General features: G+C 46.8%; 13 protein-coding genes across 13 annotated transcripts; 9 read left to right on the top strand and 4 right to left on the bottom strand.

Annotated features, from left to right (window-relative positions):
- Positions 1-220: 220 nt before the first annotated feature.
- I302_108766 (uncharacterized protein) lies at positions 221-3,234 on the bottom strand (the record flags this gene model as incomplete). The annotated part of the gene is made up of 3 exons (XM_019194492.1): positions 221-607; positions 681-1,836; positions 1,892-3,234. 3 exons carry the CDS (start codon positions 3,232-3,234, stop codon positions 221-223), a joined length of 2,886 nt encoding a protein of 961 aa, XP_019043328.1.
- A 6,075-nt stretch (positions 3,235-9,309) lies between these two features.
- Positions 9,310-9,646, top strand: I302_108765 (uncharacterized protein; the record flags this gene model as incomplete). The annotated part of the gene is made up of 2 exons (XM_019194491.1): positions 9,310-9,501; positions 9,584-9,646. The coding sequence occupies 2 exons, from the start codon at positions 9,310-9,312 to the stop codon at positions 9,644-9,646; spliced, it is 255 nt and encodes an 84-aa protein (XP_019043327.1).
- Positions 9,647-10,094: 448 nt separating this feature from the next.
- On the bottom strand, positions 10,095-10,703 carry I302_108764 (uncharacterized protein; the record flags this gene model as incomplete). Its single annotated transcript, XM_019194490.1, has 3 exons — positions 10,095-10,127; positions 10,244-10,349; positions 10,453-10,703. The coding sequence occupies 3 exons, from the start codon at positions 10,701-10,703 to the stop codon at positions 10,095-10,097; spliced, it is 390 nt and encodes a 129-aa protein (XP_019043326.1).
- Positions 10,704-11,232: 529 nt separating this feature from the next.
- I302_108763 (uncharacterized protein) lies at positions 11,233-13,350 on the top strand (the record flags this gene model as incomplete). The annotated part of the gene is made up of 6 exons (XM_019194489.1): positions 11,233-11,327; positions 11,389-12,178; positions 12,233-12,550; positions 12,615-12,784; positions 12,845-12,972; positions 13,040-13,350. The coding sequence occupies 6 exons, from the start codon at positions 11,233-11,235 to the stop codon at positions 13,348-13,350; spliced, it is 1,812 nt and encodes a 603-aa protein (XP_019043325.1).
- Positions 13,351-13,658: 308 nt separating this feature from the next.
- On the bottom strand, positions 13,659-14,094 carry I302_108762 (uncharacterized protein; the record flags this gene model as incomplete). Its single annotated transcript, XM_019194488.1, has 2 exons — positions 13,659-13,807; positions 13,878-14,094. 2 exons carry the CDS (start codon positions 14,092-14,094, stop codon positions 13,659-13,661), a joined length of 366 nt encoding a protein of 121 aa, XP_019043324.1.
- A 431-nt stretch (positions 14,095-14,525) lies between these two features.
- I302_108761 (uncharacterized protein) lies at positions 14,526-16,080 on the bottom strand (the record flags this gene model as incomplete). The annotated part of the gene is made up of 6 exons (XM_019194487.1): positions 14,526-15,003; positions 15,125-15,291; positions 15,417-15,572; positions 15,634-15,697; positions 15,811-15,978; positions 16,049-16,080. The coding sequence occupies 6 exons, from the start codon at positions 16,078-16,080 to the stop codon at positions 14,526-14,528; spliced, it is 1,065 nt and encodes a 354-aa protein (XP_019043323.1).
- A 707-nt stretch (positions 16,081-16,787) lies between these two features.
- Positions 16,788-17,669, top strand: I302_108760 (uncharacterized protein; the record flags this gene model as incomplete). Its single annotated transcript, XM_019194486.1, has 2 exons — positions 16,788-17,245; positions 17,372-17,669. 2 exons carry the CDS (start codon positions 16,788-16,790, stop codon positions 17,667-17,669), a joined length of 756 nt encoding a protein of 251 aa, XP_019043322.1.
- A 424-nt stretch (positions 17,670-18,093) lies between these two features.
- I302_108759 (uncharacterized protein) lies at positions 18,094-20,007 on the top strand (the record flags this gene model as incomplete). The annotated part of the gene is made up of 7 exons (XM_019194485.1): positions 18,094-18,651; positions 18,718-18,857; positions 18,970-19,194; positions 19,269-19,383; positions 19,458-19,561; positions 19,632-19,775; positions 19,848-20,007. 7 exons carry the CDS (start codon positions 18,094-18,096, stop codon positions 20,005-20,007), a joined length of 1,446 nt encoding a protein of 481 aa, XP_019043321.1.
- A 1,682-nt stretch (positions 20,008-21,689) lies between these two features.
- I302_108758 (uncharacterized protein) lies at positions 21,690-23,230 on the top strand (the record flags this gene model as incomplete). Its single annotated transcript, XM_065870725.1, has 6 exons — positions 21,690-21,948; positions 22,030-22,056; positions 22,125-22,293; positions 22,387-22,465; positions 22,540-22,713; positions 22,775-23,230. The coding sequence occupies 6 exons, from the start codon at positions 21,690-21,692 to the stop codon at positions 23,228-23,230; spliced, it is 1,164 nt and encodes a 387-aa protein (XP_065726797.1).
- A 287-nt stretch (positions 23,231-23,517) lies between these two features.
- I302_108757 (uncharacterized protein) lies at positions 23,518-23,862 on the top strand (the record flags this gene model as incomplete). Its single annotated transcript, XM_065870724.1, has 2 exons — positions 23,518-23,702; positions 23,781-23,862. 2 exons carry the CDS (start codon positions 23,518-23,520, stop codon positions 23,860-23,862), a joined length of 267 nt encoding a protein of 88 aa, XP_065726796.1.
- Positions 23,863-23,924: 62 nt separating this feature from the next.
- I302_108756 (uncharacterized protein) lies at positions 23,925-24,441 on the top strand (the record flags this gene model as incomplete). Its single annotated transcript, XM_065870723.1, has 3 exons — positions 23,925-24,080; positions 24,146-24,246; positions 24,327-24,441. The coding sequence occupies 3 exons, from the start codon at positions 23,925-23,927 to the stop codon at positions 24,439-24,441; spliced, it is 372 nt and encodes a 123-aa protein (XP_065726795.1).
- Positions 24,442-25,031: 590 nt separating this feature from the next.
- On the top strand, positions 25,032-26,028 carry I302_108755 (uncharacterized protein; the record flags this gene model as incomplete). The annotated part of the gene is made up of 3 exons (XM_065870722.1): positions 25,032-25,454; positions 25,512-25,524; positions 25,589-26,028. 3 exons carry the CDS (start codon positions 25,032-25,034, stop codon positions 26,026-26,028), a joined length of 876 nt encoding a protein of 291 aa, XP_065726794.1.
- Positions 26,029-26,442: 414 nt separating this feature from the next.
- I302_108754 (uncharacterized protein) lies at positions 26,443-27,704 on the top strand (the record flags this gene model as incomplete). The annotated part of the gene is made up of 7 exons (XM_019194480.1): positions 26,443-26,615; positions 26,742-26,772; positions 26,834-26,873; positions 26,959-27,041; positions 27,165-27,268; positions 27,367-27,484; positions 27,600-27,704. The coding sequence occupies 7 exons, from the start codon at positions 26,443-26,445 to the stop codon at positions 27,702-27,704; spliced, it is 654 nt and encodes a 217-aa protein (XP_019043316.1).
- Positions 27,705-27,848: the final 144 nt, after the last annotated feature.

Below are 27,848 nucleotides of genomic sequence, written 5' to 3'. Positions count from 1 at the left end.
GAAACAGAAGAAGGGAGGGTGAGGTGGGGTGGGAATTATAACACAACGTGAAGAGACAAGGGACAGAGCGAAGATGCGAAGATGTGGATATGCGAAGATACGAAAATGCAGAGAAAGTCTAAATACAAGCGTAGAATGAAATGCTGAGAAAAAGGTTGTAGTGAAATATAATGAAATAACGTTTATGGTGAATACCGAGTCTCATCAACTCAGGTTGGTCCTACTTCGCCGCAGTGAGCGAGGGAGAAGCAGTATTACTGTGAATCTGCTGTGCCCAAGCTCGCGTGTCGGCCGGCGAAGCGTGGAATCCAGGAGCCAAATGACTGAGCGATTCACCTTGGTTCTGTTGTTGTTTGGCGTTCAAGTTCGACGGTCTGGGTGTACCACCACCAGAGTTGAACCCGAAAGCGTCCTGAGCAGAATTGTACTGTTTGGTAGGGGTCGGTGTGTTTCTTGGCGAATTACGACCGTTGCTTCCTGTACCGTAGAATGGGAATCCATTGGGGGAGTTGTCACCTTTGTTAGGGATGAACGAAGGTCGACTGTAAACCGGTTCAAGGTCGACAGGGGTCATTCGAGGTGATTGGAAGAAACAGAATTTATCGAGCTAACAGAAGGAAAAAGCATCAAAAAGTCAGCCATACTCACCAATTTCATTTTGGATTGTTCATCTGACTTACAAATTCCTGATAACTGTTATCCAACATTTTCTTGCCATCTTTCTTAGGGTCGATCTCGATACTCAACGAGGCTAGATCGGGAGTCGACTCATTGCTCATCGTCTCGACAGGCGAGGATTCACCGGTGGAAGCTGATGGCGAGGGTGACATGGGGACAGCTGGAAGACCCGTGTGGATCGGCGTAGGTGGTGAAGAAAGGTTTGATGAGGGTGGGGTCATAAGACCAAGATCACTGTTCTCAGCATCTTGCATCAACTTCCTCAAATCACCTGTCGACCTCTTGAGTGTCAGAGGTTTGTGTTCGGGTGTCGATTCCTCTTCATCCGCTGGGACCACCGGGGATCGATGTGCTATAGGAGTAGCATCGCCACTAGATGATTTGATTGGTGAACCTTGATGCTCCATAGCTTGAGCGAACGAATCCCAACTATTGTTCTGACCGTTCCAACTGGATCGCCTTTCATGACCCATATCTGGGGCCACAAGTGTAGCGTAGTTACCATTGATAACATTCATGCTTGTTCTTCGTTGAAGATCAACGGGATCGTATGAGTCTGGACTAGTGATTTGTGGCATTGTTTGCGACATCTCCTTGGGTGGAGATTGAGGAGGTGAAGGCGCACAATACTTCGCGAGCGTCAAATGAGCATGGGTCGAAGGTGGAGCAGGAGGTTTAAACGAATTAGGCGGAGGGGTTTGCATGGGCGAGTCAGGTCGAGAGGGAGTCTGGATTTGACCATGCATTCGTTGAGAGAGTTTAGGGAAGACCCAGCTGGCAGGACCAGACGAAGGAGCGCCGAAAGCTTTGTTGATGTTTGCCGATGGGGGCGTAGCATTGCTCTTTCGCAAACCTGGAAGACCAGTAGATTTCTCTTCGTTGGCGAAGTTCGTACCAAGCGATGCGGGAAGAGATGTTCGGGTGTTTCGACGGGGAGGAGACTTCTTGAAGGTGAAGTTGTAGTTCATTCCGTCATTGGAGTCCCACCAATCTTGACCTTCCACTGAGTAATGTACACAAAGTATCATCTGACGTTCATCGAGTTTTCGTTTGTAATCGTCAAGTTTGATGGAGAAGCTGAATCGATCCCATCCTTCGTCGCCAGAGGTAGCAGCTGGAATATGGCAGACGTGGGTACCAGAAACCTCAGAGACGGTTCTGCAGATGACAGTCAGCAAATGCCAGAGACAAAATCGGAGAATGAAAAACTTACTGCCAGTGATCGAGAGTAAATCTGACCGCAACCCATTTCTGGAATGATACATTCCTCACAATAGCTGTTCCTCTCAGACACAACGGTCCTAAGCCAGATTGCAACTCTATCCTTTCCAACATCACGTGTTCTCCAACCAAACTACCTCTTCCACTAGGTGAGAAGTCCGTTCTCTTCCTAGGTATCCTATCTGCACCTTCCATCTGTATTTGATTTCCTTCATCAGCAGCTTTGGCAGCTGCATTTCTTCTCGTTCGGAATTGGACAAAGTCGGTATCGGTGTCATTTTCCGTTTCAGTCTCGGTGTAAGCTGAATTTTCAGGATCTACTGCTTTCCCTACAGCAGTGACCTTCTGTTCTCTAAGGAACAACACGACATTTTCTAATGCCTTCGCATCTCCCTCACTTGCATCAGCGAATCTAACACTCTTCGATCGTTCTTCACCAAATCCACGAGGACTATCGGTTTCCTCGGTGGGTGAGTCGTGCGCTTGACGAGTGAGATCGGGAGTAGACATTGATCGTTGTTTGAGTGATGGCTTGACGATCTCACCACTCTTCTTCCTGATCATATTGATCGGTCGCAGCATAGACGAGCTGCCACCTATTATCGGAGATGACTCGTCGGAGTGAGATATCGGCGGTGGGAAAGTGATCTGGAGGGAACCAGTAGAGTTCTGACCACCTCTAACATGACCGGCTGATGATCTTCTCAAGCCAGCGAGGGTCGGTCTGCTGTTGGGTGAAAGTAAACCTTTGGAAGCCGAAGATCGCGGAGGAGGTTTGAAATCGGGATCGAAGGCGGGGAAGGGCATAGATGATTCACCATTCTTGGCGTGATCCTGTATGTGGATAGGTAATGATGAATGCTCATCATTGGGTGTCGAAGGGGGCGATGAATCGGCTGTTGAGTTGGAGATCATCGAGTCTCGAACAGCTCGATGGAGAAGGGGTGACTTGACAGGACTGGGATGTAGCTTGAGGCCCAACGAGCTGCTCTCGGATGGAGGTAAGCCGGAAACCATATGTGGGCTGGATCCAGAGGAAGAGGGCGATCTTCGGGGCAAGCCTTCCATTGGCCGTGATATTGGGAAAGTTTGCGAGGTGATTGCGTGAGTGGCCTTCGAAATACTGTCAAACATGCCTCGACGAGGGGTTGAGGAGCCAGAGTGACTTGAGGTCCGACGGGGGATACCAGGCATGGGCCCAGTGGACGAACTTGCGCCATTGTCGATGTGTTCTATGTGTTTGGGCGGGGTGTGATGACCTTTGCGGTGGAAGTGGAAAGGGCTCTCCTTGACAGGAGAAGCCATAGGCGAAGGGGATGGCTCAGCGTATGGCATGATCACTTCTTCGGTACTGCAAGGGACAAGAAAGATCGGTGTCAGCTCAAGCCTTAGGACGTGCTATGAGAGTGGTAAAGAAAAAGTCAAGAGAAGTGGAGCGACCCCAACTGGAAACAAAGTGGACAAAAGAAAAGACGAACGAAGAGTCAGGCTTCGTGAGGACGATAGAGATCATGACGATTCCAAGAGAATGACGTCGAAGTTGATATGCAAGTGAAAAAAGTCAGGTGGTTTTGGATAAGAAGGACAAATGGTCAAGAAGCGAGGACAAAATGGTGGAGAAACGGTTGTTTCTTGGGACAGATCACAAGACGTCAAGCAATGGGGAACACATACCCCCAATCCGTCAGAAGCAGTCAGTGTAAAAACTTGATTGTCTGACGAATGAGTCACCCCCGTACGGGGCAGACAAGAAAGGAGGATCTAGCAAATAATCGCAACGATGTATTGTCTAGACTGATGAGATTTGAGCGAGTCAATGTTGAATAATGAAAGGAAACAATGTGAAGAGGTGGAAAGTGAATAATGAAAGGGAGATAGTATGAGGTATCAATAATGGTATCAGAAAGGAAGATTGGAGCGAAGTGAAGAAACAGGGATCACTCAACGGAACATGTCGGGGGATGATAAGAAGAGAGATCAAGAAGGACACACAACAACTGACAGGATCTAAGCATGACAAGCCAAAAGGGAAATATCAACAAAATTTGATCGGCGATTCTGTCGGCTTGGTGACCAACAGAGCTAGCACACGATCAAATAACCTAGTACGTGGGAGAATTTGGTCTGTAGGCGGTGCGACCACCTATGCCTTATGTCTATGTCGGTACAAAGGGGAAAAGGAGAAAGAAGATGAGATGGGACGAGTGGAGTGATTGGTGTGTGATGAGGATGAGATAAAAGTCTGGTCAAGTGATGGGGGGAGGCGTTTGTATGGTCTGGATATGTGAAGAAGAAGAAAGGTCGAAGAAAAAAAACAAAAAAGTCTGTGCGTGGGAATTGCTGCGAAGTTGAAAGAAGCATCCTCAAACTCAACAAGGAAGAACAGCACGATACCAAGTCAAAGTCAAGATCAAGAGAGAAGCCTTATGTGATCCCCATGGGAAGCATAGTGGGGCCAAAGAAACAAGAGAATCAACACTCACTTTTGGTAACCCAGATTCAGCAATCAACGAGAGCCTGTTCGAATTTCCTTGTAGCTATGATGTGAAGTCCAGAACGTTGGTTATAGATGGTGGGGTGTCGTGGGGTGTCGTTATCCGTCGTAGTATCGTATTATTGGGGTATATTATTTGATTATACAGTAGAGAGTCATGTTGGATAATTGTTGAGAAGATGAGAAGATGGAATAGAATGAGAAGATTGATATTGGTCAGCTGTGTTTATACGTATACGTTGTCAAGATGAAAGAGTAGATAATGTCGGACACACGCGAATGGAGAAAAGCAGGTAAACAGGGAACAAGACAACTTCAACAAGTAACCAGTGAGAGTGACGTAGTATATGAGCAGATGAGCAGATGAGTTATGGATTGATTGGGGAAAGGAATGCGGAATGGGCTCGTGCGATGAAACATAACACGCGTTTACAGTAGTGTAGTGTGGTGTAGTGTGTATGATTGATGGTGCACAGACAACCACCCATACCAAAAAATACCAAAAGTCGAGGCCAAAGGATAGGATTAGACCAAAGGATAGTAATCAATCAAAGGGTAAAACCTTCGGACTCTTTTCAACAAGACCGAACAACATGGGGACAGTACACACCGAGAGCGAGATCCGTTGAGATAGGGTAAAGGGGAATTATACGAGTAGAATGAACAGCTGACTGATCACGATTAATTACGAGTAGAAGGTAAATGGTGATGGAGATGATCAGCTGAGAGGCAAAGGTACAGCGGAAGCGGAGTAAAAAGTTGAAACGTTGAGGAAACAAACACAAAGATGAGGAGCGATGATCACGGGAGTAGAGGGAAAACAAACATACAATTTTGTGTGTTACGGAAGTATAGGTAGAATGTTTGTCGAATAAACAAGATGAAAGATGGAAGAGCGAAATTATAACTGAAGAATGGAAAGATGATGAGTAAGGTTATTTAGGTGGGATCTGATGGGGATAGGCGTCGTAAATCACTCGTCGTGGGGTATCCGCGGGGACGTCGAATTTGTGGGTTTTATAGTTCAACCAATACTTCAACCAAGAGGAGGCAGTGCAAGGGATAGTTCAGAGTTGACAAGGGAATGTGGAGACGGAAAGAGTGTATTGGATAAATGAATGGATGGATAGATAGTTGGATGGAGCGACGTTTCGAAAACAACGAAGATAAGGTTGGGTCGAAGTAGGCGTCTCCGCGCGTGACCGAGGGATGATGTCCAGCACCGTATATGAGTAGTTGGATAAGAATTCGACAAGAGTGTGATGTGATGTCAGAATGCAAGAGGATGATAGTGATGAGAGAAGTGATGATAGCGATGGCAGAAGAAAAGCAAAACAAAAACCAAGGAGGGGGCAGGTCACTCTCCATCCATACCGACGTATCTCCCAGCCGAGAGACAAAATCCATTCAAAAAGAAAAGTATCGCGTGGTATGACAAGAGCAGTAATGAACTCACCTTTTGAATGGTCTCCAATGTCCCAGATTCAAGGTCACAAGAACAATGTATTCTAGACCTTTACCTTTTGTCCACTGCACGATCCGGATTATCTAATCTTTCAAGTATGGTCGAAATTCGAGCACTTGTATGGTGGGGGTTGATTATCCGCGAGGTCGTCTGAATATCAATCAAGATTAACAAACAAGAACATACCCAGGAAGGGCGATTGGGCGTCCTGGTATTCTGGTCTTTTGAATGGGTGATGCGGAGATGGTGGTAATGAATTGGGATTTGGACTGGGGAAGGTTAAGGGGAATGAGGGGGATGTTTTGGTCGAGTAGAAGTGAATTATGAAACTTACAATATTGGTATGTATTGATCACGGATGTCTCAATTATCAGGTTTTTCCTCTTCTCTTTCCAATTCAAATCCATATACCTATACCTGTTCTAAAGTTTGTCTTTTGAGGTATCACCGCGAGTATCGGTTGATTGATAATCAAGTTGAATTGGTACGAAAAGATGTTGAAATAGATTGTAATGGTAGTGGTAATGTTCAACTTTATGCTTTCAAAACCCCCATCGTTATCCGTCCGTGTATGGCAGTAGGATCTAGCTTGGTATTGTCGTTGTCGTTGTCGTCGAGTTCGAGCCACACCCAGTCTACAGTATTGTACGAAGCGTTCGTTCGGCCGTTCCTCTTCGATAACTATGTGGAGCCTTAATTCACCTTCCTTCTCACGATCTTTTCCTAGACTGATGATGTCTTGTCGAGGTGATGATGCAAGCAAAGGTACCGCGCAGTTTAACGGGTTCTAGCGTCTAGCGATGTACTCGTATATCTAAATCCAAACGATTCTGTGGGGACCGAATCGTATCGTATCGTATCGTATCGGTTGATAACGAAATTTTGCTGTTATGTTGGCGTGGGAAATTCACTTTCACTTGACTTGGCACGTAGGTGGAAAAGCGATGATGTCTGCTTTTTTGTAGGTGATAGATCGGTGAAAGCCGGCGGGAGGAATAAGACTATATTCGAGTACAGCTGATAACTAAGTCTACTCGTACAAGTAGAGGGAAGTTAGCGTGTGAAATCCGCGCATTTGGACAATAGAAAATAGAAACATACGAAAAGTTGAGAAACGTGCCTGTGATGGTTTTGGTTTTGACGAGGTCACTTCTTTGACTTTTCCGATATGCTCATGCTAATGCTGTTACTATATGCTATATGAGCAGATGATTTCGGGTCGTCGATTTGGATGTTAAAGGAAGTGGGGAGACATAGGAGAGGTTTGTCGTCGTATGTATGTATATTGAAATATCAGGGAAGGCGTTGCCTTCAAAGGTATGCAATTACTGTAAATCCACTTGACTCGTCTCTATCCTCCAATCTTATGGCCAATTCGTCCTCTCCTTCTAAATCCTCGTCTACGTCCAATGAGGATCCTCAACCAGTACGAGCTCGCACGTACGTATGTATCCGATTGTAGTGTATTTTCTTCTTTCCTAATAGCGTGAGAAGATTGATGGTGATATTTGAGACACCCGAGCCGACGAAAAACGCGATTTTCACCGAACTGTTACGTTTTCTTTGGAAGTGTGGGCGGCCGATTATATATTATATATATGTAGTGTTATTATAATGTTATGATCTATGGATACACGAGATGAAGATGTTTCTTCAAAGCCAGCAACGAACGATCAAACGATGCGAGAGAATTTGAGAAGTAACGTAGTATTCTTTGTGCGACATAACGAATACTGGAACTGGAACCATACATGTAGAAAGAACCATAGGGTCAGTCCCGTACAATAGTGCATTCACGCCTAGCACCAAATTATAGGTTGGCCAGTTACTATAAAAGTGATTCATTACGTGACCACCAAACCAATATGTAATGCCTATTCGGACGCAGGGAAAACAGGTCAAAATTCCATTACAGTATTGGCATTAGACGCCACTTCCACAGTTTTGGGTACTGCAGGTCAGGGAGTGGGTGATTAAGAATAACCTTGTTTTGCATTATGGGATATCAGATTTCGCCCTGGGTTATTAACATGTACTGCGCTAGGCATATCGATTACATGAGATGGACCATGGAAGGATGGAACGATCCAATGCCGACGGAGATACGATACACCATACTGTATGAGGGATCACCGACCAACTTGAATGAATATAAGCTGCTCGACTGTAAGCGACCGCACACAGACACGCACCATCAAAACAAAGCAAGGCAAGGCAGGGAAACCGAAACATGCATGATCGATACCTGCAGGGGTATACGGTGTAGCAGAAAATGTCATTCGGCAAGTCATTACGAGATTCTGGACGAGACGCTTCCTAAATTCCTAGACATGGGACTAGCTGCGTAAAGGTACAGTAAGGTGACTTGGGTGGTACAACACGAATATTACAGTGCACAATTGTGGGTACGTCCCGTTATAACATGACTCGTACTGGTTCCTGTACAGAAAGACAAGCACGACGATATCAGACAGAGTCTGCCACCTTGTTGATTCATCAAAGGAGGTCAATCCCATACCTCAATCGAACCCAAAACATAGGTTTACATCCCCAAAGAAAACAAGTTGAAGTACGACGCACGTCATTGGCGTAAGATGATCCCTTGATACCGTAATGACACTTACCTTCCCGTGGTCCCTCAATCAGACTAGATCTCTGGAAATTCACCGAGCACAGTAAAGGACAGTACGATCCAGCTGGATGGGTCGGACCAGATCTCTGGAATTGGATCTTATGGGATGGTATGTACTACGCTGGAGGAGCTCCTTTGGCATGTTCGTAATCTTCTTGATCTACGATCAGATCTGTGGAAATGAGTTCTGAAAATATGAGACGCTCGTTCATTTTTGCTCCTCGAGCTTTGGGTTGTCGTCCCCGAATGGCAATACATCTTAACCCAGAATTGTGATGCACCGAGGAATGTCATGTCCAGGTCAAGTACCAATTCGTCACTTACAGATAGTGTAGTCCTAGACGATTACTGCCGGAGATTGATATAGATTTGGAGAGAGTATATCTGCACATCCTGGTGTAACTTCGTTCTATCATTATTGCGCACCACTGCACTGGAACATGTTTGCTTCGTTTCGTGCCTATCATGAGCGCCATGTAGGTTCAGTATTCACTACACGAATATTGGATTGTCATCTAATCATTGTGCATTGACAGGTACAACACATGGGCGTTGGTATCTTGACTACCGTGTCCGAGCGAGCTTGATCCTGGCATTACGGACACAGAGCAGTAACTCACACGGACAGAGTATCGAGGATACCGCTCTAACACGATCCGGGACACACAGTGTGCACCTGTGCGAGGAAGGTGATCTTGCACCGTGACTGACTACAATACCACCACGAGAAGTATAGATGATCCATTCCATCCATAATCCAAACTATCTCCATCATTCATCACTTCTCCTTCACACCGTACTTTACTCGAACGAACCACCATGTCCTCTCGATCAAACTACCTTCTCATCCAAACACCCTTCTACTCCCTCCTAACCTTCCCAGCCCCTCCCTCTCCAAGACCAAACACCTCGGACAAACTCCCACTACCATTGCCTCGCCAACGCACCCGCAAAACCCGAGCAAGGGGGTTGAGCATATTGATCCCACCGCCTACTGAACGTTTGCAAAAAGTGAGACTGGTGATTAGCTATCAACGTTCATACCCCCACACGGTCAAATAACATGCATACTATACTTTGCGGGATGACGTAGAGGGTATTCGAGTGGAGACTGTCGATGCGAGGATACGACACCCTTACCCTTACAGTGGATTAATCTTCCTTTGCGTTGGGGTGGTCACGCTGGGATTTACGATGATGGTTTTGGTTCTGATCATACCTGGTGAGTAGCTCTCACTGCCGAATAAGGAGCACCATGGAACGGATCGCTGATCCAGCGTGTCGCCTTTTTTCACAATAGACCAAATCATACCTATCTGGCAACATCATCTTCACCTGTCCACCTAGACTGTGGATACCACACTTGTATAGAGTCATGGTTGATTGATTATATCCAATCATTCAGCTGGTCTGAATGTAATCACCATCATCTGTCCGAGCACTGCCTGGTGATTTTCAATTTCCATCGGACATTGTCATCTCCTCGTTCCTGGGTTATCATCATGCATAGTGATAGTATACAGATATCGTACATCCCACAAGGTATTCGTACACTCCAGCAGACAGAAAAGGAAGTTTCGTCAGAACATGTTGGAAGGGACAACCTATCCGTTGATCTTCTTGGTTCGGCCTTGTCTCTGCGGATCGAGGTAGACATCAGTACATGACATGAAGGCATTCCCCTCGTACAGGACATCGTCCAGCCCAGTCAAGACGTTTTGGGTATAATCGAAATATAGAGAAAACCGCTCACCTTCTTCATCCTTTGTAATTTCTTCGCACTCATCTTAGCTCTCATATCTTCCATTCTCTGTTTCTCAGCGGCTCTTTCTCGTCGTTCCTTGATGATTGTTACTTTTCTATATCACAAAACAACTTATAATCATCAGCATCTCTCCCTCACCAAGAACCATCCCTCTTCACCAAAAGAAAAGATGCCTCGAGTGAAACGAAAATACCCACCGATCCTTCTCAGCCTGCTTATCATCCTTCAACTCCCTCTCAACAGCCTTCATAGCCTCCTTCTGCCTGTCCTGCTCCCTCCTCTTCTCGAAGGGCGTCTTGATAGAGTTGGAGATGTATGATCGCTTCACAGCTGTCTTTTCGCCCTTGTGTGCTTTTCCTGGTGTTCGTCCGTTTCGGGAGGCTGCGACTGAGACTACTACTGGTGGGGACGAGGAGGAGGATGATGCTTCGGCGTTGGGTTCTGACATGTTGATATAGTACTTTATGATTTTGGTTGAGATATATCTATGATTTTGGGTAAAGTCAAATTGACAATATGCTAAACAACTAGTGAAAGATGATCAAAGCTCATTTCGCAACAATAAGTGGATCCGAAAAATCAAAAATCAGAAACTGAGTGGGTGAACGCGGAGATTGCATGTAAGTCCGAACCAGGTTGATTCAGGAACCGATTTCAACGTGCTTTTACCCTGAGAGTGTAATGTTCAACTAATCAACTGCTGTTTGAACGAACAAGCAAGCCACTCTTAGCATTACATCTTCATATCATCTTGATCTTCAGATTCCATCTTCATCTGCCTTCTTGATAATATCTCCACCTCTTCCACATTATCGTATCTTGTTATCCTCATCATCAACACCTCGTAGGTGCTCATTGATACAATTGGTCTTGCTGTGTTAGGCCAATCTAGTCTCGTAACTTGTCAACCAAAAATTAATCCGGCCGGTCCGTCAAGCTTTATCATATCAATCGCATAATCATCAAAGAACGGTATCATGTCTTCTATCGCAACCTCCACACCTCGAAAGAGAAAGCTGTCCGTAGGAGACGAGACTCCGAGAAGAAGTGTAAAAGGCAAGAGCAGAGCAGGGTAAGCTGTCTTGTATGTCCTTTGGCGGACGACATTGAGCTGACGATATATCAAAACCTAGTCCACCAACCCCCAACCCACCATTAGTCCCCTTCCCTACACCTCCTCACACTCGAACTCGAAAAGCCCAATATATCGAGCCAATCCTCTCACTAGAAGATGAACCAATTGCATCTTCCTCCAAACGCCCTACATCGACCGATGACCTACCACCTCACCTACAAACGCTATTAAACCTCCATCACGCTTTCAACCTCGCTCTATCCCTCTACATTGCAACTCACCCACCAGTCTTGCCTCCTCATCCTCCATCAGCCACTTCCGTCCCTCTACCCAACTTGACCAACTACCTAGCATTACGAGAGACCGTAGAACGGACCTCGGGTCGTCGATTCGGCTTACAAGAACTAGGAAGATTGGCTTGGGTCTGGAAATGGGACGGGAAGAGCCTGCCTGACGAAAAAGCCATAAGCGAGAAGAACAAGCGAGCAATGATAGATGAGGATGATGATGATAATCCTTTCTTGGTCTCTACTCCCAAAGCGAAAAGCACCGCAGCAGACGTGGGAACAGGCCAAGTATCAGGATTGAGTTATCTTATCACTCCTACTCGAACGCTTGATCCTCAGACGGGCAGGCGGGTATATACACACGGATTAGGGATTGATTTGGAGTTGAGGAAGGGAGAGACAAGACAGGTGTTGCATGGTGGTGCGGAGGGCGGAATAGGTAATAAAGGTCAAGGGGGCGGGATGGGAGCGGTAGGAAGATGGAATACGAATGGAGAAGTTAGGCATGAAGTGTTTCGAGAGAGGTTGGAGAAGTGGGTCGAGCTGAATGGAGGATACGAGGTGAGCTTTTCCACTTCCAGATGGGATCCACAAGCTGACACCATGTTTTTAAAGGCACCTGAGAAATCCATACTACCTACGCCTACTACTTCGGACAACTCTACTCGATCGTCGATACCTCCTATACCAGTCTTACCTCTACCTCACTTACCATCCTCCACACTCCTTCCCTCTGCCAACCTCTTCTCATCGTTCTCTTCCCCATCTACAACGCTCACGCCACAGAAAGCTCATCCAAAACCTACATCGGACTCACCAAAGACAGCAGGCCTGTCGGATCCGTTCGAGCTGACAGAGAAAACGGACGAGAAGAAAGGGAAGGTAATTAGACCTGGTTCAGTAGATGAGAGAAGACAAGCTATGATGGATAGGGTGAGCTACTGATTTAACTTTTAAGAGAATCCAGTTGACATTCTTGTTTTGTCTGTATTAACAGATTAAGGCTCGTTCAGGAACTAGCAAGAACCCTCTATCCACATTAGGCTCGTCAGCAGGAGGTTTAGGTACGAAGAGGGCTAGCTTGTTATCTGCTGCAGGACAGCAGGAGGAGCTGAAGAGGCGGTCTACGTTGAGCAGGCTGGAAAGCATAGCAGAGGGTGTATGGATGTGAGTTGTTCAGCTTACAGGTAGAGATTGTTCAGAAGCTGATAAGATAATTCGACACAGGATGTTCTCCGCTCCTTCGCCTGGACCTAGTACATTACCTACCGCACCTAGAGGACGAAGGAAGGCCATCCCCATGACGGAAGTAGCAGATGTGATAGTCAAAAGTTCCAAAACCCCCATATCAACAGGTAAGCAAATATTCATCTATCAATCTCAATCGGAATTAGTCATAGCTAACACAACTACGTTCCACAGCCGAAGCTACAACCTCCCTCCAGCTCTTGACAGAACTATGTCCCTTCTTCCTTTCAATCAGGCAGATAGGTAAACAAGATTGGCTAGAGATGCCCCAAACGTTAGCTGCCCCTCCATCACCTGGTTCTTCTTCTACCATCGCTCAACCTCCTTCCATGACTGGAAATGGGGGTAGACTTGCGCCTCCCTCACCTTCTACGCCTGGACGATCTACGGGGGAATTGGCTGGACCGGCTAGTCCTGGACGAGTGAGGAGGGCAGGGGGGTTGAGGGAGGTTAGAGAGAGGATACGAAGGGAGTTGGGCGAGTAGGCGAGCTAGCTATGATACAAGGAAAGAAAGGAAGAAGTATAATATGTAGATAGACATTGTATATAGATGGCGATACTATGATGCAATGCATGGGCACATCTTGTTGTAATTCACCTATGATATGCCCAGTTTATGCGAATGAGGTTCTATGGTTTGTTGTGGAGCTTTCATTTCCTTGGATCCATTTTGCCTTCTGCAGGCCTTATCTATCGATCAAGCATACGAGGCATGTGACTTTGGTCCTAGCCTTCATTCCAATTCGGAATTCCCATGTTCTCCTGGCCCGTTCTCTCAATCATCTAGATAGTCTAGACTTTCCTATCTACCATCCTAACGCTTATCCCAGCCTTCTCCTCCCCCTTCTCATCCTGCAAAACATTCCTATCAACCATCAACCCCGCCAACCCCACCGCTCCAAGTACAAGCCCAAAGACGATCCTCGTATTAGGTCCAAGGGCTATCACCAGACACATCACATCAGCTCCACTCCCAAGCCCATAGCCCCAAGCCCTCAAAGGCGGACTCACATCTGAACGATCCGAACAAGCTCTTATTTCCGCCGAGCTCTACAGTCGGTATACTCCTATTCACCTGAGGGGACTGTAATCCCTGTGCTCCCGAGACGGCGGCTGCTCTGGCGGAACGGGCGATAGGGGAGGGTAAGAGGGGTTTACGGTCTGGTCGGGAGGAGGTAGGGGAGGAACGGGATGTGAGGGCTGATGGGTTTGGTGTGGGCTGGGACATTGTGTGTTTTATATGTATGTGATCGTATCTTGTTGGGTTGGTGAGGATGATGGAGGAGGGAGGAATGTTGCTATTTGACAGTGATTCTAGCTCGTCGCGTTTGTCCGAAGTTGTCTGTGACCAAGGAGGGTTACGTAAATAAGACCTGATGTGGGACAGAGAGAGGTGATGCCAAAGCGGAGGATGGTCTCCATGAGCAGAAAAGGATTGGAGTATCATATATCACTACGGGGTTATCAAGATGAGAGATAGTCCACTGAGGATCGTAGCAGCCAGCTTCAATGGATCATACATTCTCATCAACATCAACATAATCGTACAGACATCTCCTCACAAAAACAATACAAGTATATACAATGGTATACAAAGAAAAAAACAGACATCTCACTCGCGTAGAGTAATCATACACTGCTAATGGACCTTGGGTCCTATTACTCTGATTTGGGTTTTTCAGGTGTGCCACCCCATCCAAACCACCCACTAGACCTCCTCTGATCGCCTATACCAGGTCTCTGTCCCCCAGGCGCACCCATCGCTTCATCGCGGTTGATTTGCTCGTAATCGCTCGACAATCTCACATGACTACTGTTTTTAGAGTTGGCGCCAGAATTGAACAAAGAATCTTCGGAATTGCTGGAACTTGCCGACGGTCTGTGTCCCTGGAATCGAGCGGAGGCTTGTGCAAGTTCGGGAGAAGAGATACTTGCTCCTCCACCACTTGCGTGAAGGTATGTTCTTGATCGGAGGGTATTGTCGGATGGGGCGGATCGGACGCCGGGGGTGGGGACTGGGATGGGCATGGACATGGATTCGGGGACTTGTTCGGCTCGTTCTCTGGGTCTGACGCTGGCGGATGATTGGGCGGAGGCGGCTGCTGCTGTGAGGGCGGAGAGGGCGACTGGCATGTAGCTAAGAGAACGAGTTAGACGATCAGCTCATATCTAACGTTCAGGAGAGGAGCGGCCCGAGGGGTAAAGGCATGACAAGAAGATGAGGTGGTTCAGATGGAACGTAAATCTGGTAGACTCACTGTCCCGCATATCGAGTGACCAATCCATATACCTGTTGTATAGCCCCCGAAGCTGGGTCTTGCAATGTAGGAGGTTGGTGTAATCCCGGAACATCAAACCCTTGGACATCTCCTACATGATATCCACCTTGATTGGGGAACGGTTCATGTCCAGCAGGAAGGGCGATCTGAGGTTAACCAAACAATCAGCTAATTGTCTCAGGATAGATGACGTCTCAGGATAAATGAGGTCAAGTACACGCAGATTACGTTGACAAAACGAGAGAAAAGGAGGTATCAAAGTTGCACTTACATTAAGCTGAGCCTTGACTTTCTCCCAACACCACCCTACCCCACCTGCTAAAGCTGTGGAAGCCCTCGATCTGAGACTGGCAAGGAAAGCGTCGATATCGCTTTCGTGTTCGTGGAAGAATGGTGCGAGGTGGTTGTTGTAGATGTATGATGAGCCCTGTATAATGCATTTGGTCAGCTGATGGTTGGCATATGGGATGATCCGAGACATGACTTACCTCTGATTGAGGGAGGGATAGGTAAAGGAAGATGAGCGTTTTGATTAGACTGTAGAATGGGAGCCTGTAATGTATAGCAGATCAGCGATAAACAGAACATCCAACGGCTATATTTTGAGGATCACATTATATACAGATGAAGTCGATATCAGAGCATGTACAGTGATGAAAACATACCACGTAAAAGTCCAACCTAAGACACTCTCCACCGCAGTCCAAGTCCCAACCACAGCCCAATACATCAACCACCTCTCCACCTGCGCCATCGCCTCGGGAGAGGAGTCGGGGTGATGGGAGAGCGCCTTGTACGATGCATAGGCTGGATAGAGGTAGGAGCAGACATGGCTTAGGGAAGAAGAAGGTCAGCGTACGAGTAAGCGATGAAATAAGGTTGGGTGGGTGACAATGGACGTACCAACTCCACTTGGAGAGAAGGGCGATCAACATGGTAGCGTGCTCCTATGAAATATGTCTGATATCAAAGTGTATTGATGGCTCTGACCTATCTTGTCGTGTCGTGCACCAATATGATCAATGACGATAATGTGATGAGGTGAATGAAGACGATGGAATGATGAGATGCTCAAATGACCTTGAAATGCATTTTGGGTTGTTCCGGCAATCACACGCGTATGTATGCAGAGTGGCAAAAATCACACCGAGGAACCACATTATGACTATGCCGTACTCACTGGCAATACCACGCCATGATTTGAGCAAAGTGGATTTATACTCGAGGGGCCAGCTCAGCTCATGCATAGATATTCGCAGTATGTCACAGCTCGGATACGGTGAACACAGTGAACGTAAGGTAGCCACCATGCAAGAGATCCCTGCGATTCAAGTAGATAGTCGTGCAAAGTGATAAAAAAGGTACTGCACGCTTACTCTCGCTCATACGTTCTCTTCTGGCTCGACTCAATCTCCAGCAGACAAAGGACCAGAATGAGATAGGACTGGATATCCCGCATATTTGCAAAAATGCTTTTAACATCTTTTGTTGCTTATCATATAGCTTCTCTCAAAAATTCAAGAACAGCCATGCCCACACTGTAGCTATGAAATCGTGGATTCCCGTTAGAGTTCATATAACTCCACCACCTCTCAACTTCGCCGCTTTATACATTCCATCATTTGCTCGCCCATACACCACCATGTCATCCTCGAACTTTACTTCCGAATCACCCATCAATCCTCTGAGACGCATCGGTGAGTATGCTCGAGTGACAGAATTCATTCCACTCACCGTTCGTGAACAAACCTCCCTCATGGATTCTTGTCCCACGCTACACAAGTGGCAAATCCAGTCTCTCGATCGCCCAAGCCGTATCAAGAGGCCTGATCCAGGAGAGAACGGTCACACAACTTACACCGATGACGACCAAATCCATGTAACTCTTACTCCTCATATGGGTGGAGAGGGTACGGGTTTACCACATATTTCCGAATTGACCATTCACCTTCCCGGTCTGAGCGAGTTCAGGACTCGGGCTCGTAACATTTTGAGAGACTCGGGGAAGCCTATCGACTTTTCAGATTACTCTCAGATTCCCAACGAAATCACAGATGATACATGCACCATCACGGCTTATCACCGGACTTTATATCCCTTGTGGGTTGTTGAAAAAGGAAGCAAACATGAACTGACACTCACAGTCTACTCTGGGAATGCCAAGATCAAAGGCAGACATCGATCCTTGTTCGGGTGGCATTAAGCCGTCGCTGACGTACTGTGTAGTGAAGTTATGGAAAAGGGGGTTCCGCAGGTCTGTACAGAAAGGAATTTCAAGGTTCCTCGACCCCCTGGTGAGGATGTCTCGCTGGGATTGATGAATAGTAACGCCACCGTCAACTTGAGTCTCTGGGACGAGTACGGCCGAGAACATAATGGAGAAGTGACGCTCAAGGTTAGCGGATTCAGTAAATCCAGTAGTAGATCACCTTCAAAGGGAGACAAAACGTCGGAGGTGTTCAGCTGGACAACAATCCCGCTGACAAATCGTAAGAACTCGCTCACGTGGCACATCCCTTGCTAACGATCTGGGAGAGGAGAATATGTATATCTAGTTGCCTCGATGAATCTCATTGCACTTTTGTGCTCGCAATGAACAACGCCCAAATTGGGTGTTCTCACGTGCAGATGACTACAGTAACGAGTGATAGAGCTGACGTAACGATGACGTTGAAGCGGTGAATTCCACTGCTCTGTTCCCACGTGTCTCGGTTCCAGCACCGCTTTGATTCATCGATTTGACGCTTAACTCGGCTTGGCATCATTGCCCAACATTACGAGTGGATGATGAAATTGATGAAATAGATCCGCACAGCTTATCTTTCCCCTTCCTTTGGATCAACATCACTATCACTCAATTTGCCACCTAACCTTTGTCTAATACCGATTAATACATATATATACTCTTCCTCTCTCCCTACTATCCCCTCTCACCCATATATCCAACAATGTACGGTCAATACCAGAACAACTACAATCAACCACCCCCACCTCAACAACAACAGTGGGGGCAACAACCCCCCAACTCATACGGTGGACCAGGAGGATACAACGCACCTCCCCCTCCTCAACAATCATACGGCGCACCTCCTCCTCAGAACGGGTATGGCGCACCTCCCACTCAGAATGGATATGGTGGTGGTCAACCTCCCTATGGCCAACAGGCGAACTACGGCGCACCCCCACCTCAGAATAGCTACGGTGCAACCCCAGCCCAACAATACGGCGGACATTCACCTCAACCACCCTATGGTGCACCTCCAGCTCAAGGATCGTACGGCGCGCCCCCTCTATCTCAAGCTCCCTATGGGGCACCTCCCCCTCCTCAGCAATACGGTGCTCAACCGGGATACGGCGCACCTCCTCCTCAAGGTATACCAGGTCAAGGCCAGGGGCCAAGGTTCTTGGGAGTTCCTATACCTGCTCCTCCACCTGCTGTACCGCTCAACAACCTTCAGGGGTATAATGCTCAATTCGATGCTGAGAGAATAAGGAAAGCTACCAAGGTGGGCTATGTACTGAGTGACCTGCTGAGGTAGAGTATGATAGCTGATATTTTACGGATGATACAGGGTTTCGGTACGGACGAGAGAACTCTGATTGACGTTCTTGCACCGCTTGATGCTTTCCAGATGGAAGTGCTGAGTAGGACGTACGAGCAGACTGTTGGGAGGAGCTTGAAGAAGACACTAGAGAAGGAATTATCCAGCTGGTAAGTAGTGAAACCTTTACAGACGGTCATTTCGCGTTCTTCTTTTCCTCAGTCAAATCACCGTTCATGGCTGTACCTTATGTCTGACATCTCACTGACATTGATCCGCTAGGCTCGAATACACCCTCGTCCTTCTTTCGCTTGGCCCCTTGGGAGGCGATCTCCATCTCCTCAACCGAGCATGTTCAGGTATGGGTACACACGAGGATCTACTCAATGAGATCTTACTTGGCCGATCTAACGAGGAAATGTTCCACCTCAAAGAGGGATACAAGAGGGTGTACGGGAAAGATCTGGTGGCTGTTGTAAGAGGTGAACTGAGCATGAAGACTGAGAGGTGAGTGTTTAAGAGCCATTATGCTCGTCTTTGGTGAATAACAGTGTATGCTGATGACTTCGGGTGCTATACAGGATGTTCAACATGGCTTTGTCTGGACAACGGGACGAATCGCCTTACTTGAACCAACAACAGGTCCAACAGGATGTAGAAGCTTTGTATAGAGCCGGTCCGGGTAAGATGGGTACTGTAAGTGACTCTCAATCAATACAAAGATTACACTTGGAATTCGTTCTCCTGCTGATGCGTAAACAACCACTCAGGATGAGATTGGCGTATGCGGTATCTTATTATCCCGATCTGACGCCCACCTTCAAGCGATCGCCCAAGCATTCCCCCAAAGACATAGAATTCCTCTATCCCAAATGTGAGCTTCAGCTACCACCCAATCGCGAGTTACAGATGTGCGATCTAAGCTGATCACTTCTATTTCACAGGATCCAATCCGAATTCTCCGGTCATATGCGAGATGGTCTATACTACATCGCAAAAGGCGCCGAGAATGACGGACAAGGTGTAGTGAGAGATGCCGAGTTGTTATACAATGCTATGGCCGGTATGGGTACCAAAGATGAGAGGATGTGAGTTGATAGACTCCCCCGATCCACCATTGGGGGTTACTCCCAGCTGATGAATGACTCGTGATATATCAGGATCTACCGAATCGTCCGAAATCATTGGAACAGACCTCGATTCGGCGCTATCAAGAACCAGTATCAGGCTCAATACGGCAAGACGCTCAAGCGAGCTGTTGAGGGAGAGACGACTGGTAAATATGAGAAAGCGTTGGTTGGCATCATCGAGCAGAATTAGGCGAGAGGTCTAGGCCAGGGTGGAACAGAAGAAAGATATAATCAGTGTTAAGTGTCCGTTGGTATTGGGTGAAAGAAGGGTTTGGCTCCTCGATTGTATAGTCTAGATGTTCTTGAGATACCTATGATTTGGTAGGGATACCCGTAAACCATGAGAATGGAATGTTATAGTAGTGATTTATTTTAAGCAGATAGAATGGTATATTGAAGAGATGTTACAAGTGTCTTTTGACATTCTACCCTCACGCGATTTGGCTGAGGTTACAGATCTCTAATAAAATATTTGTTATCCACCATCCTTTGTACTCCAATTTTCTAGACGAACAAAGTTGAGTCGTGATGCAATGCATGTGGTGATACATCAATAATTATACATGATCGATCCGTATTCTTCCAGAATCAATCGATTATATGAACCTCATCTTCTATCTCCCGTAGTTCTATGAACACAAGATATGGCATTTCATCAGCTTCGTCTCAGAACGTCGATTCGGACTCAGAAGCTCACCTTTCTCTGCTCCCGCCCTCCGCTTAGAATACCGGTACCAAAGCGCTACTCAAGGATGATCGGACGAAAGCTACGCCCAGGATGAAGATGACGGTTGCTCGGGCGATGCTGAAGATAGAACACAAGGTCAGTGTGATCTCACTCATAATGCATTCCCTAGTATGCGGACACCAATCTCTCCGCTGCTTCCAATTTTTGACAATCCCTTTGGCACATAAAGCGCGAGCTCGGCATTTCTGATCTATCCCTCCTCTTGCTATCCCTCCTCTTGCTATCTCTCCTCTTGCTATCTGTCCGTATAATGCTTGTCCGTGCTTCAATATTCCTTCAACTTCATCACTTTTCCCTTTCGCTCATCTATTGACCCGCGCATACCCTCATCTGCCTAATACTAGTACCAGTAAAAACACACGATACCCACTTGATATTTCCCTCCCTGTGCTCCGGGTTGACCACCTGACTCTTCCAGAACGCAGTGAGAGGGTTGGAAGATTGCGAACCTGCTGGACCGAGATATTGCGGGGAAGCCATTGTGCTTGTATGAGAGTCTTTAATTTGGTGCGTCTGTTCGCTTGAGAAGATGGTAGATATGTCATGTGATGTATATGAATAATGTCGAATTAGATGACCAGAAGTAAACTGAAATTCCGAGTGAACTGAACATGATGATGGAAGAATCGATGGAGTGGCGGAGATATCCGGTGAAAGGACGATGTGGCACCTTCCTTGTCTCTCACCTATTAAAGCATGTCGAGGTAGAAAGCCAACTCAACACGAATATAAGTCTAGGATCTGTACTGGTAGCCTCTTCTGCATATCAATGTCATCTACCAACCATCACCTCCTACAAGTGATATGGGGAGATAAGCGTACGGACGACCGGTTCCAGCAAATTCCAATCGAAATGCAACTGTCTTTTCCTTTTAGCAGGTCACCGCCCTCCCTCCGTTTTGACGAGATGAGACGAGACACTCAATCAAAGGAGAGTGTGTATCATAGTCAGAACCATTCATTGCCCCTAAAACATCATTAGATGAGAAGACGACTCACGCATCGCTGTATATATATGTGTGTGTGTGACAAGGCAGCACTCTTGCACTAATGATAAAACACCAAGAGAGATAACCGTTCATCTCTCAAGTATATTCATATCGATATTTTGAACACTCAACAACATGTCAGCCCAAACCAAGACCCCACTGTCAACCCCCAAACAGCCCCTGGAGATACTCCTGCCCTTCCCCAGGACATCTCCAAACTCTCATTCGCTCAGGCTTCTTGGCGAACTTGTGAATGAGATCCTATCGAACGAGGAAGTATATTCAGTAACGTACTCGCCTGTTCTATGTCCCGTTCCAAAAGACGAGGGGGGAGGTCGGAAGCAGTTATTCACAATTAAGCCTCATTGGTGGCAAACAACTAATGGCGAATGGGGTTAGTGCTTCTTCCTCTCCTATCACTGGGTGGCGTACTTGTGATTACTGATCTTGTGGTTTGGAATGACCTGTACCTTAGAATGGAGGGATGGTCAGAGAAATCCAGGTTAGTTCAGTCCGGCTGCGCTCCTCTACTTCATTTACTATCTTCTAATTGTCGTCGGTTTCATGCAGACGCAGCCAGACCTCAAGGTCAAGCTCAACTTGAATCCCTATCTAAGAGCGTTCATATCTTGTCCATGGGGTTGAAGTATATTCCTGATATCGATACTGAAGTGAGGCAAAGATCCGTCGAGAAGATAGAGAAGCTATTAAAGGTGTTCTTTATTGATCCCGATACTAGGTATGTTGCAAATGTCCTTTCCTCCGCCTGCGATCTGACACATGTATTCATGTCTACAGTACTCTATGTCACTGATCTCTATGATGCTGGTAGGATGGAACCTCAAGTCCGATTCTCACAATGTCATCCGGGCCAAGATCCCATGAGAGGTAACGACATGTTCGTCATTGCTGTGAGTCACCGTTATGCCTTTTGTTCGTCCCTGTCTTGCGAAAGCTACGCCAGTACTGATCTCTTGACGTGCAGATCCGATATCTCATCTTGGTGGATCAAGCTCTACTACTTTCCGGTGATCATATCGATAGACACCTCCTAACTCAAGTCAAAGAATGGATGACAGAGCAGGTCACATGGATGGAATCGTCTGAACAAGGGTTGAAAGCGAGACAGGCTGAAAAGCCCTTATGGTACAATGTTATCGTAAGTCACCCACAAATCGAGATTCATTAGCTTGATCCAAACTATACTGAAATTGATGTAGTTTGCATCCCATCGACAATACATTGATGGCGATGCAAGCTCGACAACCCATGCTTCAAAAGCATTCACCGACTGGATATCCAATCATCCCAAATCAGAGGATGCATTCCAAGAATCTTTGAGGCATGATAATCGAAGACATAGATGTCTCTTCACATTGGAATCAATCTTTCTACTTGCGAGTCTTGCTACTCCCACTCCCGAGAAACAAGACGTTCCAGATGATTCTAAAAAGTACCTGAGAGACTGTGTAGAATACGTCCAAACGGTGACGAAGGGACCTATCGAGGATCCATTGGAAGATGATATTAGGTATCTAGCTAGGGTGGCGTGGTTCGACAGAATCCTGGATAGCTGGGATGGGAAAGTGCAGGAGAATGAGGAAGAAGAACCTGATGGCGAGGGATGGGAGAACGGTTGGTGTAAGAGGATGAGGATGATGTGGGGATTTGTCTAGTCCGAGATTTATTGGCTGGGTGCAGTTCAAGCGATATCACGGATCAGATGCATCCAATAACCTCACAGTGCCTGGAACAATGATGATCCCGATTCGTCGTGTCTTGTCGAATGGGATTCCTCCTTGTCGAATACTGCGTGAATGCGCTCGGAAATGACATCACACAGGGTTAAATGCTTCTATTCATTCTGCCTTCTGAGGTACTTGCAGAAAGTCTCAAAGTGGCGATCGACTCCGTTTCGTGGATAAGCATAAGACACGGTTTCACTTTCTTGGTACATCCCACGATGACGCAACTGAGATTCCATAAGTCAACGGTGCGTCGTAGATCACACGAACGACATTCGACTTCCAATATTGCGTCCAAAACTACCAAGTCGACCAAACCAAACCTCTTATCCAATCATCGACTACCGATTACGCCAGCATATTCACCACCTGAGCCACCTATGAGAACATTGCCATCTACCCTGTGAGTCTCTTCTCCCATCCATTCTCAAACGATAAATGTCTCCTGCTAAGTCGCATACCCTTGTGAAAATGTATAAAGACAAGTGGGAATACGTTCTTGTACTCCTGTGGATTTGGGTACACTCCAATCGATAATCCTGATACGTGTGGTCGATTCATAAACAGAGTGAGTCGCAGCAGTCAAAAATGATTTGAAGCGGACCGAGCTGATACAGTGGACTGCATGATCTACTTCCATCCTGCCGATGCGACTGCCTCTGGTTTGTCCAGAAGGGAGAACAGGGGTCTAGGAGGACAGGGGCCGGTACATGCTGGGTCCTTCTGGTGTCCGAATGGTATGACGGCCTGCCAGCTGGAGCAAAACCCGGCCAGCTACGAAGTGAGCCTGGCAAGAATGGCGAATGGGACGAGGATGACCGTTGCTTATTGCTGTGAATGGGTCAGTGCATTGATACTGAGAGTGATCTGGAGTCATGCGGTGGTTGTCTTTACGGTGATTACGATCCCCGGGGTCGGACGAATACGACCAGCTCAGTCGGTACAGAGTGAGTGAACCCGTACCATGCATCCTTCACTTATAGACCCATACAGTAAGACATGCTAATGCATTGTCTGGTCTGTACAGCTGCTCAACGATCGAGGGCGTGTTGATGGGTCATTCCTCTTGCGTCCGAGGTGATTGCCAGTCCGATTGTATGGAAGGCTTCAAGAATGAAGGTGATAGATGTGTTCAAGCCTAAAGCTCCGTAGCAGCGCAGCAGACAATATTGATCGGGACATTCTAATCGCGAGAAATCAATGCATGAACTGTGTGCACCGCCCCTTACTCGGCACCGAGGCGATTGGTAGGCACATTATCCACACTCAGATCAGGCTGACGCTTTGGTCTAGAGTCCCATCACATATCTGCTTGATCGGCGATTTTTATACGGATCACAAAGCGTGCTGGCCGCCATCACTGGTTGACTAGACGGGGCCTAATGACCATGACCACGAGGGGAGGATAAGACGCTTCCGGATTAACTAATACACTCAAAGTTTGGATTCAAGGCTAGTGGGCATCGGGAACGATGCGATCAGATATAGACGAATCTGGCAATACCCGTTGTTCGGGACCGGTGCTTATTAGCTCCATCAATCAGTAAGATTCGGTACGGTGAACTCTCGTGATCCAAGCGCTAGTTACACGAGAGGTTTATATGCGCTTGTTCAACCCCAAGTCGTCGTGTATTTTCCAACAGTTCAGTCCATCCCATGGAGTCAGCTTCTCTCCCTTTTGACCTGACTAACCAGTACATCCACCGAATCCACTCGTTACTGATCCGTCAATATGTCCGTCAAAGCTACCAGTCCGGTCGGTTTTGATCATCTAATGCCCCCCTCTCAAGGGATGATCCAACGACAACTCCATACTCTTTACGATACCCCCATCCCCAACCCGATCAACAACGGTCCACGCCATCTGATCAACCACCAAGTGAATTGGCTCAAAACATCCGATGAATCTACACCGGAGAAGCAAATCATTGATCAGCAATTACAAGGCTATATCCACTGTCCTGAAGTAAAATTCCTCAACGATGAGAAGGACGGAGAGCGCACTCTCGTCAGGATCAAGTACAAGTTCAGGCATGCAGATAAAGGAGAGGTCACGCCAGAACAAACCAAGGAAGGTAGACGGATGAACAGTGTTTTCTTGCATAAGGAACCATACATGTCTAAAGATGGGGCCAAGATCAGACTTAATGAGACGGTTATTGATGGGTGAGAGATTTCTTGGGATACTGTCTTGAGCACTAGGGAGTTCAAGGACGCTTCCTCTGGTGAGTCACCTTAATTTCATTTGCGCGTCTGAAAAGAAGCTGACTTTCTTTTCGACAACGATAGAAATTATCATCCCCGCTTCCTCCCCAAAGAATAATATGATCATGTTCAGCGCCATGAGAGACACGCTCATCAACCTCGGCAAAGAGAAAATACCAGTGACGAGTCTATACTGCAAGATGGACCTGGACACATTGTTTCCTTCGTGCAAGATCCTCGATGCTCAGGGCAAGAAGCCTAGTGACTTAAAGACTAGCGACGGGAAGGAGATGGACATAGACTTCATCATTGACTGTGTCTTGAGTATCATACATCACCAGTTCTGTAGGGATGAGAAAGACAATCTGCAAGGAATCGCTTGCTCGCCCGATAAACCCTTTGTATTTGGGTATTCCGTCCCTCGCAAGATTAATAACCTCATTCTGATCACTTCTCCCAATAACATTATTCCAAGCATCGAATCGGATGGAGTGGCCCCTCAACACTTCTATGTAAAGCCGTAGATTAGCACTGTCTCTTGTACGCAGTCATGACCTTGGTATATCTGGTCATATGTCTTGTTGGGCGGGTCTTTCTAGTAGGAATAAGGTCGTATTGTAAATAGCGAGATGTCATTCCAGTTAATCTATGGAGTGGCCAAAGTCCGTTGGTCTCCTTTGTGGGTTTCCTGTCGTCTTCCCCCATTTGCCTATGCACGGGATTGTTCAAGCATGACTCATCTGAAGAGGAGCGAATTCTAGCTCTATGCCACTAGAAGGGGGGGTTGAATTTGCCACTCGGACCTCCAGTCCAAGTTTGAGAATTGTTACACCCTCCACTTCCCCAGTCCACCTCAATCCAACAAAGTCCTCCTTTTTCATTTCCTTCTGCTTCTTCCACTCTCCAAGTGCTCCTACATAAATTATCAATCATCTATCATGTCCTGCTCTCACGAGGCTCACGATCACGACCATGACCATAACCATGGCCATTCGCACGACGTTCCACTGGATGTTTCTCCCCTAGACTCATTGTACGGTCAGATAGATTTACCTAACGTTACTGCTTTGAATGCTGAGGGGGGTGGTGAGGCCGGTCAGAAGGTGATCAAGTGAGTGCATCGTGATAATTCCTTCTGTGGTATTTATCGAGCTATTCTCTGCGTTGCTGTCATGGTAGCTTGTCGTTTTAATCGTAAGGCAGGCGTGAGCTGACGTGATGGACTTGTCGACCATAGGAGCTGGGATATGAAGGACGACGAGACTTTGGTGAGCTGAGCTGTCAGTTAGGTTTGAGAAGAAGCTCATGTAGGTTCATCCATAAATGCAGTGGTGTGAGAGCGAAGTTGATGACGAGTTGATTATCAAGAGTGAGTCAAGCTCTGCATCCGTTTTGATCAGTTGACTGGTCAAGGAGGATAAGTGACAGCTGATATCAGGTAATTGCTATACCAGTCCCATTCACCGCTTCAGTGTCATTACGATCTATCACACTCAGAGCAGGACCTTCGGGAAGGGTACCGAGCGAGATGAATTTGGTGAGTTTGTCTGCACAGTTTAACCTCCTGTAGATACTTCTCACATTGATTCCTCTCTGAAACAACCCTGCGATATCCCGGCTTCACAAGAATCAAGCTCATCCATTCTAAAATCCCTCATAGTTCCGAGACAACCCCTCATTGGATTTCTCAGATGCCTCCAATGCATCCCCTACCCAAGCGTTCGACGTGGTAGACGTAAGAGAGGGAGTAGAGTATCAAGTCAAGTGAGTGGAACCTTTCGTCAAATATCTTCTTCAATATCCGCTCCGTGACAGCGTATATAGCTGGACTAAAGCTGAAATGTGTCCACTTCTGTCCGCAGAGCTGCAAAGTTCAACGGCCTTACTTCCTTGACCCTTTATTTCCCAGGGAACAACTCAGATGGAGATGAAGAGACGACTAGGATATATTATATAGGTCTGAGGGGGACATATCAACCTGTACGTCTCAGTCTCAGTCTGGCGGTACTTCCAACTATCATTTTTGGACACGAGTATCGGCTAGAGCAAGATGGTATACTGTAGCTGATTCTGATGGATGTTTGATGTCTGATAGCTCCCTAATAGACCTGGAGTGATAATATACGAATCCTCGGCCAGACCAACCGATCATAAGGTGGAGGGTGTCAATGAAGGTCAGACGTTTAGACCTGGTTTCTAAGTGACATCCGACGTAGATTTTGTCTAACGATACATCATGTATTATATGATTTTGTGATACAAGCACCAGGCTCTCAAAATACCTTGACTGTCCAGTCCGAGCTCTATCTCTTAAATTTATCTTCTGCTTCCAGTGATACCCTGC

This window comes from Kwoniella bestiolae, chromosome 8 (assembly GCF_000512585.2).
Source record: "Kwoniella bestiolae CBS 10118 chromosome 8, complete sequence".
NCBI classification, from domain to species: Eukaryota; Fungi; Basidiomycota; class Tremellomycetes; order Tremellales; family Cryptococcaceae; genus Kwoniella; species Kwoniella bestiolae.
The sequence above is the reverse complement of the archived record's forward strand: the minus strand, read 5'-3'. Positions and strand labels throughout refer to the sequence as shown.